Source organism: Sinohyriopsis cumingii, chromosome 17 (genome assembly GCF_028554795.1).
Source record: "Sinohyriopsis cumingii isolate HCF-2022 chromosome 17, ASM2855479v2, whole genome shotgun sequence".
Lineage (NCBI taxonomy): Eukaryota > Metazoa > Mollusca > Bivalvia > Unionida > Unionidae > Sinohyriopsis > Sinohyriopsis cumingii.
Window position 1 is genome coordinate 65657375 of NC_142977.1, and position 15945 is coordinate 65673319.

At 34.3% G+C, this 15945-nt stretch overlaps 1 protein-coding gene across 6 annotated transcripts in view; it reads left to right on the top strand.

Moving 5' to 3' along the window:
- Positions 1–15480, top strand: part of LOC149779134 (TNF receptor-associated factor 2-like) — a 93956-nt gene extending 78476 nt beyond the window's left edge. For all 6 annotated transcript variants that reach the window (XM_089939692.1, XM_089939690.1, XM_089939694.1 and 3 more), the window contains 3 exons: positions 461–535; positions 3981–4046; positions 6018–15480. In XM_089939692.1, coding sequence (XP_089795818.1) covers positions 461–535; positions 3981–4046; positions 6018–7055 — 1179 coding nt within the window. In that variant the 3' untranslated portion in view covers positions 7056–15480. The remainder of the gene's footprint in view (positions 1–460; positions 536–3980; positions 4047–6017) is intronic.
- The last annotated feature ends 465 nt before the right edge of the window (positions 15481–15945 follow it).

A 15945-nucleotide genomic window follows, 5' to 3' on the forward strand; every position in this document is an offset into this window, starting at 1 on the left:
TACTTCGAGTTGTAAAAGTAGTGCCAGGATGGGTGTGTGATATGGAAATCTTAGGTGTGTGATACAGAATCACACACAGTATGGAATGCCAGATCAGCCATGTAAGATTAAATGGGTAACTATGTAATAAATAAAAATTCATACACCATTAAAAAACAACATTCCCCATTATAGTTTTTTTGACAGGGCCAAACAAAGTGAAAATTACACAGATAACAAAGTATAAGAGCATCAGAATAAAGCACTGGCTTATTGCTTGTTTTCAGTCTGTATCAAATGCCAAATCAGCCATTTAAGTTTAAATGGTTATGTAATAAATAAGTATATACGATTAAAAAAAGTCAGTTCATTACATGCCCCCTTATAATTGTTTCAGAACGGGAATCAAAAGTGAAAATTACACAGGTAATAAAGTTTAAAGGTATCAAAATTAAGCACATACTTATTGTTTATTTTCAAGGAACACTCCAAAGTCTGTCCAAAGCATCCTCTGAGATGCGAGTTGTGTAAAACCAAGAAGATTCCAAGGGATAAAGTAAGTATAATTTATTAGGTTGCATTTAGACCTGGTAATTGACACATCATAATGAATTAGAAACCATGTCATTAATATAGCCTTTGGCAGTAGTAGCCTCATTATTTTGCAGCAGTTTGAAATGTAGGGTGAAATAAGATATAATAATGATTGATATACTGACATAACTGTTCTAGCCTTTGCATGATAAAAATGGTGACACCAAACAAGCGATAACTCTGTACAAATAAAAGCCATGTTAATATCTCTTGTATTATGTCCTGCTTATTCTTTATGATCAAAATGCTTTATGCTTTTATTTATCTTGTTTATTATTTTCAGTTTCTAAAAGAGATTTGCCCCAATTCTAATATAAGATATCAGTTTCAAAAATCTTACATGATGTTCCTTTTTTCTGAACTAGCTTTTCCAGCTTAATTTTTGTCCATGATTGAGTGTTATACCAATCAGAATTTTGTCATGATTCTAAGAAGTAAACAAGTTGTTTACTTGGGTTCAAGTTCAAGACCTGACCTAGTTCTTGAGTGGGGTTTTCCCCAAAATCTATTGCATCGCAGGTCAAGTGAATCTTGTATATTAAGTATTTGGTAAACAATTATTCATTCCTGTTTTATGATCAGTCTGTGGAGTCACTTATAATTGTGTTCAGATATAATTTTAGAGGAATTATTGATTTCATTTCATTGGAATTACAGAGTGCTTAACATTTTGGACTAAAACAATACTTTGGGATTATTGAGAACTAATTCAAAGACATTCTGGATTATATTATTGTAGTACATCAGGACAAGAGATGCTCCCAGGGCCTGCATAATTTGTACAAATTTGTTCAGTTGGAAAATGGTGATGTGCGCGAACTTCTGCAAATTAGTTGCACTATATGAAAAGTTTCCCAGCCAATCACCCTTAAAGTGTTTGTCACAACAAAAGTCAAGCTGGTAGAAATATTATAGAGCTTGTCACAACGAGTATGTATTCATAACTATTTACACATCTGGTTTCTTCAGCTTGACATGAATAGTTGTTATGCTCAATCTGATGGGCACATTTGGCCCCATGACGCATTTTGTTATGGTTTGCATCAAGGAAGTTTTACAAATGTATGTTAAGGGCCCAGAGTGGCCAGTGGTCTAAAGTGCTCTCTGTTACGGATCACTGCCATCTTACCTCTTTCTGCGTGGGTTCGAGTCTAGGATTTGGCCAATGTGGGTATGTGAGAAAGCTTGCCAGTAGCTTCTCGTGGGTCGGTGGTTCTTCCCGGGGTTTTCCCGGGTTCTTCCTCCACCATTAATACTGAAAAATGGCATTAAACCCCACAACAACAACAGCAACAACAACAAATGCATGTTTATAACACAGACTATCTAGAAGACCCAAAATGGCTGATTCCCAACATAGTTCATCTTTAGATGATGATTTCGGTTGGCAAAACTGGCTGGTCATAGCAATAAAGGCAATTTAATTTTAAAGTAAGGATTATTGGATCTGTGAAAGTGTTGCTGGAGATATCAGTGAAGGATTTTGAACCCAAAATAGTGTTAAATATGAGTCCGATGTACATGCTGGGTGGACAAAAACAGACAGGATGTCTGTCATCCTCTCATTTCAGTGGTATTTCACAATTAAATGCAGAAACGGCAGACAATCAAGCCAGATTAAAATACCATTTGAAAGTAGAGTGCACTTATTGTTTCTTTTCTTGTGACAATTTAGCCCTGCACGATCACGTGCTACAAAACTTTATAGCCCTATCATAAAGGTTACGATAAATTTAATAAATAAGAATCTTAAAAACTAATTAAGAAGTAAAAATATTTATTTGATCAAAATACCTCTGTTTGAACAAATAGACTATGGCATTAATTGAATTAAAATCAGATATAGCATCATCGAATAGTAAATCTGGCAGTGTAGTTAGTAGAGTGCTAATTCAAGAAAGTTAAACTAACAGAGCTTATGTTAGTGAAAAATCATATTTTGGAGGAGAAGTATCCAAAAGACAATACCTCTGAGCTGTGGAAAATCGTGTATAACCAGCATAAAGAACATTTTCCAAACATGCTCCAGCTGGCTAAGCTAGTTTATGTATGGTATATGCCCCTTCAGACAGCATTCTGTTGTTGTTCTAGGGTTAAATGCCATTTTTCAGCACAAGATAGGCTATACATGGCAGCCAGTATACCTGGTGGAGGAAGAACCCTGGAAAACCCAAAGAAGAACCACCAACCCACGAGAAGCTACTGGCAGGCTTTCCTATGTACCCATGCTAGCCAAGCCTTGGAACAGTGAGTGCTTTAGACCACTCGGCCACTCGGGGCCCCAACAGCATTCTGTGAAATGGGGTTCTCATTACAGAACAATATTCATATATAGATAAGGGACAGATTAAGCTTGAAAACAGTGAACAGACTGATGCTTATTATATGCCTAGAAACAACATCTTTTAAAGATTGTGATTTGAGTAGGGGTCTTACAGAGTGGAGCACTAAGAAAGAGATTTGAGATATTGAAGTGTTATGTAAATATTTATCTATAGCTATTTCGTCCTCCCATTCGTTTTTGTTCTACTCTCCCTGTATTTTTATAACAAGGTGAAAAATCCCCTGTATGATAAAATCCTGGGAGCATTTCTGCAAGACATTTAAGACTTTTGCGGCCTAGTGGTTAGAGCGTCTACCTCGGATGGAGGAGGTCGTGGGTATGATCCCCAGACGAGTCATACCAAAGACTTATAAAAATGGTACTTACAGCTGCCTCACTTGGTGTTCAACATTAAGAGGTTACTGTTAGGACTGGTTGGCCTGGTGTCAGGCTAATGTGACTGGGTGGGACATCATGTCTGCGGTATGATGCCCCAGTACTAGACATCACTATAAACTGCCACATTGCAGACATCATAGTGATATGACAGAAAATTGTTAAAGCTACTTTAAAAATCCAGATTGCATCACATTCCATAAGACTTGTTACATAAGAACATTCAGGATTATTCAGATTCATTCAGAACATTCTATACTTTTGAACAGTGAGGATTATTTGGGATTTAATTCACAATACAGTGGGTGACTTTGAATTTTCACTTTGTATTCTAGGAAAATAAATTGTTTGTTGAACTTTGCTAAACATGTTGGGTTTGCTTCTTTCTCTTATATTGTTCAAGACCCAGCATCATAACCAATTGGGGGCTATTTGCAGGTTTTGAATTTCTCTAAAACATTTCAGAGATATTTAAAATTATCTTTAATATTTAAATTGACTTTGTTTTGGAATTTTAGTTGTCCCTGTTAAAGATTATAATTTCACACAGTCAAGAAATCTTTGGTGAAACCAGCAAATCTCATTTGTAGCTGTGTCATGGCCTGTATTAAATAAAAATAGAGAAACTGTTCTTTTGATAATCTCACATTTTTTATTTTAACAAATGTATAACATTTATTTTCTATAGCTGAAAGATCATCAGGATAATGAGTGTCCAAACAAGAAGTGGACATGCCCTGTGGATGGCCAGATGGTATCTACCTATTTATTTATCTCTCTGTTGGTCTGTCTACATATGTGTCTTCTTAAATATCCAAATACCTACCAATTTAACTATTTATGTCTCTCGCATAAGTATATATTGCACAGATGTAAATTGCATATTCAACTGTCTGTCTGTCCATGCGTTTGTCAGATTTTTTCTTCCCATAAACCAAATTAATTTGAAAGCTTTAGTCATGACAACATTATTCAAACTTTCCGGAAGAGAACAATCTCCACAAATATAAAGAAAGCTAATCTACATCTCCTCCATAGTGACCCTGTGGCATGGTTCTGTAGGGTACATTGCCTACAAAGACTCTCCACATTAAGACAGCATGGTGGCAACATTGATCAACTTTTTCTTAATCTCAGCATGCTGTCTCCACCCCCAACAATGATACATGGAGGAACAAAGAACTGAATGAGCTGAACTGTACAAATGTTCCATTGATACAAAAATCAGTGCCTGTTTACCTGATTAAAAAAGCCATCTATTTACATGGAGCTCTTTCATCTGGTCAACAGATTGGTTGTTATTTGCATGTTTTGAAATAAAATTTGAAATTGTATAAATCTCAATCATTTGGATAAAAAATGAAAGCAGGCATCAGTAAGCATGTAATTATGTATATTAATTGATAACCTTTTGCATCTTATTCTTTGGAGTATAAAGAAAAACTTGGTGTATTGGAAATATTGGAAATTCATCATAAATGGAATTTTTATTTGGTCTGGTGCATTTTTAGTTGATCATAGACCAGAAGAGATTATGGGATGGCCTATTGTCCATTGTCCCATGTACACCTTTCTATTAGTACAAGTTTTTTATTGCTACTCCTAATAAACTACATAGAGGATAGCTGAGAAATTTAATTAAAAAAAAACATTTATACCAGTGTTGGTCAAAGGTGAAAATGAAAATCTTGATGTTTCTATTCCAGCAGAACGGAAGTCATATTAACATGGGGTTTTCAGAAGTCATATTAACATTAGTTAATCCTAAAGAAAAATTGTGCCAATCTGACATCCAGGATGGCCACCACATGAGCCATCACAATAATCTTACTGAATGGAAAGTCCTATCAGCATGGAGTTTTCATTGGATTTTCACAAGAAGGCTTCTTATGACATCGAGTTATTGCAAATAAAAATGGTGCCAGTCTATAATTAATTATGGAAGCCATCTTGAAAATCTTGTTGCAACTCCTCCTAAATGGAAAGTCTTGTCAGCATGAGGTTTTCACCAGGAGACAAATTGTGATATCTAGTTGGTCATGAAAGAAAATGGTGTCAATCTGACCTCCAATATGAATGCCACATACTACAAATCTTGTCAGTAATTCTCCAGAATGGATGGTCTTGTCAATGTAGGGTTTTCGGAAGGCTTCTGATGGTGCCAGATTTCCCTTAAAACAATAATGCCAATTTTGTAATGTTGCCACAATGGTTTATTTGAAAATCTATTCATAATGAATATGATCAATGCTTTCATACTCACCATTTATAAACAAATGGTCTTGTCTTAAATTCCTGGAAATTTCTTTCAGACAGATGAGTGTCAGTCACTTTAAGGGACACTTGTTCTCTCTTGAGATGTTTCATGGATGCATGTGATCTTATTTTCTTTTCATGTAAAATTTGTGAAGGGGCTTTAATATTTCTTGATTTGTTTCATTAATGGCAAGAGTATACAGTTATGATTCTTTCTACAGAAGAAAATCATCTGATATAAACAAAGTAATAAAGGTATAGAACAGTTAATTTGTTCATCTGGATGCCACTGACGTTACACATATCTCTAGCACAAAATTTGTTTTCAGGCTTCAATTTGAGTGTTTCAGTAAATGAATCATCAAGAGAAGTAGAATGACTCAAATATTAAAAGTAGTATTGTGTTATTTGCTTAAAATGTTTACGTATTTGACAAGGGCTTTTAATTGAACTATTGCAACTTTCACAGGTGGAGGGAAATAGATTTCCAAAACATGTGGAAGAGTCAGCTGGCAACCATTTGGTTTTTGTCATGAGGCAAGGAGACAATATTACCCAGCGTGTCACCCAGTTGGAGGAAAGGATTAATACTGTGTCAGGCTCAGATACCTTACTTCTGGCACGCCAACTCCAAAGTACTTCTGACAAGATAAACCAGATAGAACAGATAGTAGGAAGTCTGGCTTCTCGCCCCTTGACCGATAATGGCATTCAGGGGCAATATGTAGCTAGTGGTGAAATGCAAATGAGAGTTCGACAACTTGAAGTAAAAACTGACACATTTGAGGGAATTGTTACAACCCTTCATCGTGACATTGAGCAGTGCATCACTACAATGGAGACAATTGATCGACAGAGAAAAGTTGACAAGGAATTGATTGAATCAAATGAGCGCAAGATTCGATCGTTAGAGAGAACATTGGCTCTGAAGGATATGACAATCATGGATCTAGATGCAAGGATACAATCTCTTGAGTATGCTAGCTATGATGGAATACTTCTGTGGAGAATCCATGAATTTAGCAAGCACAGACTGGAGGCCCAGCGAGGGAAAACTTTGAGCATTTACTCTCCAGCTTTCTACACCAGCCGAACTGGTTACAAGATGTGTATACGAATGTATCCCAATGGGGATGGGATGGGAAAGGGATCCCATATGTCCCTTTTCTTCGTCATCATGAGAGGCCCTTATGATGCCCTTTTGAGCTGGCCATTCATGCAGCGTGTAACTTTCATGCTGATTGACCAGAACAATCGAGAGCATGTTATCGACTCATTCCGGCCGGACCCTGCAAGCTCATCATTTAAACGACCTACATCAGATATGAACATAGCAAGTGGATGCCCATTATTCATTCCACACAAGCGTTTGGATGACCCAGGTTATGGCTACATTAAGGAAGACACAATGTACATCAAAACTGTGGTTGATACAGCCAATCTACCCCTTCTGAATGACAACAAAAAACCTGCAGATGTATCAAGCACAAAGAAGCACTCTGGCTGAAATTGGGGATGTACTATAAAGGTCTAAATCTGATGCGAATCTGTCCTTTAATGCAACTGTTTTATTCTATTCTTGCAGCTTCAAGCCTTGGCAAAAAAAATATAGTTTAAAAAATGCCTTGATTTTAATAAATTTAACTTGAAATGAGCATATTATATTTCTTGAAATGCATAAAACTGCTGTATAGTGTGTTGAAATGATGCTTAAATGCATTTGGTTGCCTTGGATCTTACCTTATGTTTGCATCATCACAATTTTCTGTGTGATTTCAATAAGTTGTAATCGAACAATTTAATAGTAAATAATTATATGATTTAGTCAGTCTTGATAATATGGTAGTCTGTGACTTTTCAAGTAGAAAGAAAGAAAAAAACTTTTGCCTATTCAAAAACACAAAAATGTTTAATTTTTTAGCACAAAGTTACTATTTTCTTCTTTTTTTTCAAATCTTCAATTGAGAACCATACAGTTCTTTTAATATGTTGAAGATACAGGCTTTATTCACATCACATTGGAGTACCCATTAACAAAAGGTGTCCATGTTCTAAATTTGACCATAGGAGTAATTTTTTGATGACCTAGATTTACTTACGCTATTTTTTGCCTTATAAATAGACATTTGGATTCAAGAAATATTTGAATTCAAGTTTAAATTGATATTATATTACTCATTTGTATTCATGCTGAAACAATTACATTTTCCTTGGACATAACTGACCTTTATAGTACATCCCCTGTTTACATCTTACCACATTTATTTTATCACTTTACACAATACACAGCTAAAATAAATGATTGCTAAAATGTTGGTTTCTCATGTATTAAAGATATATACATCTTATTTACAATTTTGGCATGTACTGGGAACAACATGGTGGCATGCAGTCACCAAATTTGATACATCTAAAAAGCTTGTAAACATAAAATGTAATGTAAAAAAACTAATGAAAATACACAGTAACGCATGGTACAACTTAGCTGTGGAGCTGCACATGCCGATCAAGTTACAGCTAATTCTGGAGTTGCAACTCTAAACATGAAACTGGCATAAAGAGCTGCACTTATGAAAGTGGAGTGAACTACTGCTAATATGTAAGGCTCTGTAGTGGTAGCGAAGTTTTGAAGGGCAAGCACTTCAGGTAATGCAAAGTGCACAACCCAAAACATTTGATTGGATGGAGTATTGAGCAAACTGCTAAGGAACTGCACTTGGGAAGTAAGTTTGAATCTGCATATAGTAATCGGGATGATGGTACAACAGGGACATTACCCAAAAAGCTGCAAGTAACTGAGGGCTGTATTGAAGATGGCAAAGTTACTGCAACCAAGGAGCTGCAGAGGTAAATGTAGAATTGGGAGTAAGGATACAAATGAACGTGACTGCTATGGTGTCCTAGTGGTTAGAGCATTCGCCTTGGATGCGGGAGATCGTGGGCTCGAAACCCAGCCAAGTCATACCAAAGACTTATAAAAATGGTACTAGCTGCCTTGCTAGGCACTTAGCATTAAGAGGCTAGTATTAGGACTGGTCGGTCTGGTGTCAGGATAATGTGTCTGGGTGGGACATCATGCTAGGTGTCTGCAGCATGATGCCCCAGCGCAAGACTTTAAACTGCCACACTGCAGACATCATAGCGATATGACTGAAATTCGTTTAAAGCTAAGTTAAAAATCCAAATCACACACAAATGCATGTGCCAGAAGCTAGATATATCTGTATCAATGCAAGGAACAGTGAATCTATATTATTTCTGTGTGCAAAATAAATGGAGTTCCAGCAGAAATGTTACCCCGAGCCAGCAACTGTAAGGTGTTTTACTAAATAATGTGAACCACTGCAGCAAGCTGCAGAGGCTTGATAAAGCAAAGAGCACCATTATGATAATGTGTCCTCTGGAAACAATAAACCATGGTACTTGCATGTCGGTGCAGGGGCTGTAGAAAGAAGAAACGCAGTTTTTATGCTTTAGACGGATCTATTTCAGCCCAATTGGCAGGGTATATCTTCATCAGATATTAAATGAATCGTTGGCGTGTTAAAGGTAAGACCATTTAGAGCATGCATTACCATGATATCACTGTGAACAACAAAAAATAATGTTTTATTTAGAGTCTTTGCATTGACTTTGGACTTTTTTTACTTTGTGAGTGATAGGTAAAATTTACACATTGATAAATACGCAATCATGATCATTTTATCCTATAATATGTAATAATTTGTCATACACCAATCAAGAACTGGACTAATATAATTACTATGTAAACAATTGATGATAAAATTGCTAATGATGGTTATGTATAGTACATTGATACAGTAGCACTTGATGAAGAATTGCTAATAACATGGAGTAGTGGCTTCAGAAGTTAGAAATAATATTGTAATATTTTCTTAATTAATATCATGGACAAGTGTCCCCAAAAGTGAGAAATTATGTTGTACTATATTAATAATGTAAAGTGAAAACAATGCATACAAGTTGTCATTATATGAACTTAAATACCCAGTTTTTTAAAACAATTAATTTATTTCATAAACTGGTTTTCAGTAAACAAACAATGCCTTTGTTTCATAATTGACCTTTAATTACTATTAAAAGTATATTAATAATAATGTTTTTTTTTTTTAAATACAGGTCATTATAGGTACAAGATTAATATGCACTACATAACAGTGGAGGTGTGCATTTCTGTATTACTAAGCATACCTATTAGAGGAACAGGGATATCACCTGTGTATATAGAATTGTAGATATACTTATCTGGATGATCATACATATTTTTAATTAGATTTTCTTAAACCTTCAGAGCATTTCTGATTGATGAATTTAACATCACTAACATTGAATTAATGTGGACATCGGAGTAAAAGTTTACATATATTGAGTTGAATACACAGATGAAAGTAGCACTTTGTCTTAGTTCAGTTAAGACAGGTTATGTTCGTTTTCTTTTCCATTGTTACACTGTTATCTATCTTCATAACAAATATGTTTGTATCTTCCAAATAGCTCATAGCGATACACATCTGGCACATTGTTATATACCTTTTAAAGAATAGTCTTTACTGGTTAATACCTTGTCTTAACCTTTCATCACCAAATCCACATTTTTAAGGTAATTTCTTTCACTGTTTATGTATGTGGATCCTTTCATTCTTTATGGTGGAACAAGACAAATGTGCATTTTATAAATGGCAACATAATTGTTTTTGTAACAGTTTTGTTCACACAGCTATATATCACATGCATTTTATGTCTTGAAACTCAAAACCTGTAGGAAATATATTACGGTTTATTTTTGCGTTTTCAAGTCTTTTGACCTCTTTTATCATCATGTACCAAATCTATACAAGAATTATTATTACATGGAGCACTCTTGGAAGAAAACCTTTTTGGTATTTCACTCCAGTTAGCTACAAAATTATTTCCTTTCAACAATCCAGAAATTCATGGCCTAGTTAAAAAGACCCATCAGCTGTGTGGCCTTTATTACTAGTTTAGATTTTCAGTTTGTATATCTTTGTGTGCTTTCTTCAGACTTTGTTTCATTAAAAAATTGTTTTTTGCATGGTTCCGTTTATCAGGATCAATAAACAGAACCATAAAATGTTTACCTATTTAGTTGCCATGGGTATAAGGAATCTGTCATTAAGGTGGCGCTCTACAGTTTCGTATTTTGCATAGGATTAGGATTTTAAAGAAAAAGAATTTCCCCAGCTTTCCTCACTGGTTTTACTGGCATTTTAAAAAAAGACCTTGTATATCTAGGGTATAATTCAAAGAACCTTTAATTCCCTTTATTTTGGTGTATGATTGATGGGTGTAATAGGGTTATGGAGTATACAGCTTGGCCTTACTCCAGATGTGCACCTTTCAAAAAAGTGCTAGCTCCACTTGGCCATTTTCACTTCCTGAACATTAGAGGTAAATTGTGTTAAAAAGATCAGATAACTTTTTGTAGATTTTATATATTTGGTAATTCATTCATTGCACTTTCAGAAGTTGGTATTGTCTAGTCTGGCAAAATTCAGTTTCCCTATTTTAATAGCTGCTTTGGATAGTGTACTTTAACCTAATTCAGGCTGATTTTTTAGCACAAGGGAGCAGTCATTTTAGTTAGCAGCATGTTTAAATCATGTACAATTTCCAAAAGTACAAAATCCAAAGAAATATCCACATTACATTAATGTAGCATAGAGGTATGCCAACATTCTCTCCACTGTGCATGTTTTAAATGCAAAAAACATCATCGTACATACATCATTCTCTCAAAAGTACATAATAACTGGTGAGCGCCCCCTAAAGTAATATAAAAGTCCTTTTTACATTGTGTGTATCCTGTATTAAATATTATTATCCAGATCAGACTATACTTATCAATTTCAAATATTTGCAACTGAGAGCATATCATTCAAAATACAGAAATATATTTGAGAAAATGGGTCTTTTTTAGGTAGCAACATTCAGGTAGTTAGGATGTGAAGTGTAGATTTATTGAGAGAGAAATTTTCAAGTTTGCACTTGAAAGAGAAAAGAAATATTAAAATAAGGATGGGATATTTAATGCATGCATTTGAAGAGACAGCAAATATTGGTAATAATATGTGATGTTTAAAATTTGCACTCGAGTTTATATGCAAATTTTTTATTTTTTGATCCAAATGTATATAGTCATACAGAGCTAATTCTTTTACAAGCATATTAGCCAAACTGTGGAATGGAATATTAGGTGTTATATTTTAAAGAACGAAGGTCATGTAAAAAGAATTGATGAACAAAGTTTCTAAATTTTTCGGAAGAAGCCTATGTATGAGTCGGTTGTTGACAGGTGGAAGCTTGAACCTATAAACATTTTCATTTCGATGCTGTCACTGCACATCACCTACTAGATGTAAATGTGGAGATCTCATTGGGTTGAATTTTGATGGTGTGTGCAGAAAAGGTGATTCTTCTCAATTACTAGGTGCAAAGTCTATCTTTTTCACCATCTTAAAAGTTTATAGAGCATTCATAGAGTGCAAGTAGCGTGTCTGACTGGACTTACAAGAATAATTTTGCAAACCATTAGAATTATGGTCTGTGGGAATTGGAATTGTCTGTGCTTGATGTATTATTTTTGTTTCTTTTAAGAATTTATAACTCTTTGTACTTTATACATTTCATGATTGATAACATTAATAAGTAAACTTTACATTGTTGCTGTGTCGTGTAATTGCTTTAGTGGAACTTGTTGACACTAACCTAGACAAATCAGAGAAAAGGAGAGGTTTCTGAAGTGGAGTGGTGTAACCTATTGGAAGACATTTTGCTAAATTAAGAATTGTGGCAAGATCATTTAAAATTGGTATGGACCCAATTATGCTTGAGTAATTTAACCTTGAAATGGACATTTTTATATCCCTGTCATAACCATGGAGGAGCATGTTGTGTTACCCTGTGTCAGTCTTGTCATATCCTATAAGTCAAAATGTGATGGTCACAATTTTAGTTTCTATTCGATAACTTTTGAAGGACTTAATGAATTGAATCAGATTTGGTATATTTTCAATAAAAGTACCAACAGTGAGTCCACGTTTAAGCTAATAAGGGCAAAGTTTTATGGTGTTTGGGCCCCTGTTTAACTTAAAACTTTGCACTTCTGTTTCATTTTTACATCATACTTTTGAAAAACTTAATAGACTAAAATCAGATTTGTTATTAAACTTTATATCAAGAAGATGTATCTCATGGTCGATTTTATCTTGTAAAATTTAGTACTGCATGAAAACTCACTTAGAAGTTAACCTTTTTACTGAAAGTTCAATTCATGAAGAGTAGGGGTCATCTTATAAGTGCAACATAATTTTTTTGTGTAAATCCGAGGGTAATGTTGGAAATTGGAGATACTGTTAGTAATACACAAAAATACACATTGGAATCCCGCTATAACGCGATAATTGGGGTCCACAAAATTGGATCACGTTAATATCGGGGTCGCGTTAATGCGGGGTTTTGCAGTATTTTACTTTTTTGAGAGAACAACTCATTGGCACATACACATGTATTCATGTCTACGGTATATGATGAATAAGGTATCAACATCGTTTACTATAGTGCCGTCGTGGCATTCAGTTCATCTATAATGCATGTAATTCCACTGAAAATTTGCACACTGATTTACAATATTCAATATTTCTTCCTCTAATCATTGTATCTGAATTCAACGTCTAATATATAGCATAAACATAGTATCAACACCGTTTACTTGACGTCTGATATCGTAACGAGGGAGCTTGAAATTAATCCATAAAATATGTAATTCCATTGCAAAAACTGCATACATATTTAAACTATTCAGTAATTTTGTCACACATCATTATGTGTCTGAATTCAGTGGAAAAAATTAACAGTATAATTAGGTTAAGAAAGACGAAGCACGTGTACGGTTCATCATGTTACAGGATATATGAACGGTGTCTATACAAATTTCATACTGCTAAAATTTTCTCATGCGTTTCCGTGTACATTTATCCATTGCAAATTTCCAATAATTAACGCTTGTATGCCTATTCGTTTTAACGACTACAACAGCTTAATTACAAATCAACACATGCTTTTAGCGTACATGTAACTTTTACTTCAGATTTTGTGAATATCGAAAGAAACGTGTGAAAACTACTATACTAATCATGGCGCAAAGTGCAGAGAACGATTTGCGTTTGTGAACTTGCTTTTGCATAGCGATAAAATATTTTTTTAAAATAAAAAATAGGAAATTAATAACGAGTTCATAAACAAACCCATGTAAAACCCGAGAACTAAGCGCAGTAGGCCTGCATTGGTCACGAGTCACTTTTTAAAAAAAATAATATAAAGCTGAACGCATGTACAATTTCATACCCTTTCAATCTCCGGCCAATAAAGCGGAAATTATTTACTGGTCAACTAATTGCGTCTAATAAATCCGCCAAGCCCAGAAAATGTGTTGGCGGCTTTCGTTTTTTGATGTTTATTAAATTGTAAAATCTTTTATCAACCACTATCAATGCGTCTGCTGATTGGTTGTGTATGCAGTTAAAGAAGAAACACATGTTGGCTATTGTTTGAGCAATGATTGTATACAGAATTAATTGAAGACAATCACATAGACGACTTACTGGCTTTACTCATGGATCAGTAATAAGTAACATTTCAGACAATGTTTATTTTGGCATAAGACTTCAAGAACCTGGTGAAATTATTACATTTCAGAAGCCAAGCCACGATTGTATTATATTCGAATTCATAAGCGAATTCTTCCACAAAATGATAATAAACGTTTTACACATTATTTCTCTTACTTTAAAAAAAAGTATTTTTTCTGGTTACGAGAAAAATACACGTACATGTATTTAAAATTTCAGGAACCACGCCACAATCGTAGTATATATCGTATTGTATTCAATTTCATACACGATCTCTTCCCCAAAATGATAATCAATTTTTTTTGCGCAAAGTGCAGAGAACGAGTTGCGTTTGTGAACTTGCTTTTCCATAACGGTAAAATATTTATTTTTTTAAAATAGGAAATTAATAACGAGTTCATAAGCCAACCCCATGCACATGTAAAACCCGAGAACTAAGTGCAGTAGGCCTGCAAACGTCACGAGTTACTTTTATATATGTTTTTTTTTTCAAGCTGAACGCATGTACAATTTCATACCCTTTCAGTTTCCAGCTAATAAAGCGGACATTATTTTCTGGTCAACTGATTGCGTCTAATAACACCACCAAGCCCAAAAACATGCTGGCGGATTTTTTTGTTTTTTTTTACTGGATCAGTAATAAGTAACATTTCCGATAATGTTTATTTTTGACATAACACTTTAAGAACATGGTGATATTGATAAATTTCAGAAGCTACGCCACGATCGTATTATATTAAAATTTATACGCAAACTCTTCCCTCAAAATGATAATAAACGTTTTACACCATATTTCAGGAACCGCGCCACGATAATTTTAAATTGGAATCCATACGCGATCTCCTCTCCATAATGATACTAATTTATTTATACACTATTTCATGTACTTTGAAGATTTTTTTCTTCTTTCTTCATGTGCGAATATACGAAATTTCCTGAGCCACGGCACGTTAATTCCGAGTTCGCGTTAAATCGGGGCGCGTTATAGCGGGATTGCACTGTATGTCATTTCAAATATGTTAACATTTTTATGGCACTATTCTGATTCAGAAATGTGTTACGTTGCACATTGTGTTTACCCATTTCATGACTAGCAAGTACATTGCAATCATTTTCATTGAAGTTTTGACAATGTATGTATTTGTGTGTATATATATATATATATATATATATATATATATATATATATATATATATATATATATATATATTTGTGTTTTGCTGTATAACTAGTATGTTTAGCACAATAAAAGTTTGATTTAAGTTGTATTTTACTTTCCATCAGTTAGATTAGATTTAATTCCCAAGTTTTCAGCCAGAGCATATGGCTCGATAAGCCCTTGGTTTATAAAGCCAGCACTCATTTTGGTTTCAAACTGACAATCCTTTTCATCAAGCCACAGATTTAGTACATATACTTGCTCAGTACAAATTATATTCCATTGAATGTTTGACCTTCATTCATTAGGCAAAAAAAATATGTGTTTCCTTTGTTGCCAACCCGCGCAGTTTTTTTTTTACCCAAGGTTAAGAAATAAGTAATTTAAAAAAAATTCCAGAAATTGATATTGTGTATCTAATTGACTTGGTTTAGCCCAGTACTTGAAGTGCTTAGTCCATGATATAGACTAATCTTTATATTGTATATAATGTTTAAAAAAATCAAATAAAAACTAATAATAAACAATTCCCAAAGTCGAATGGTGCATGTAATTGAGCTGGTTTAGC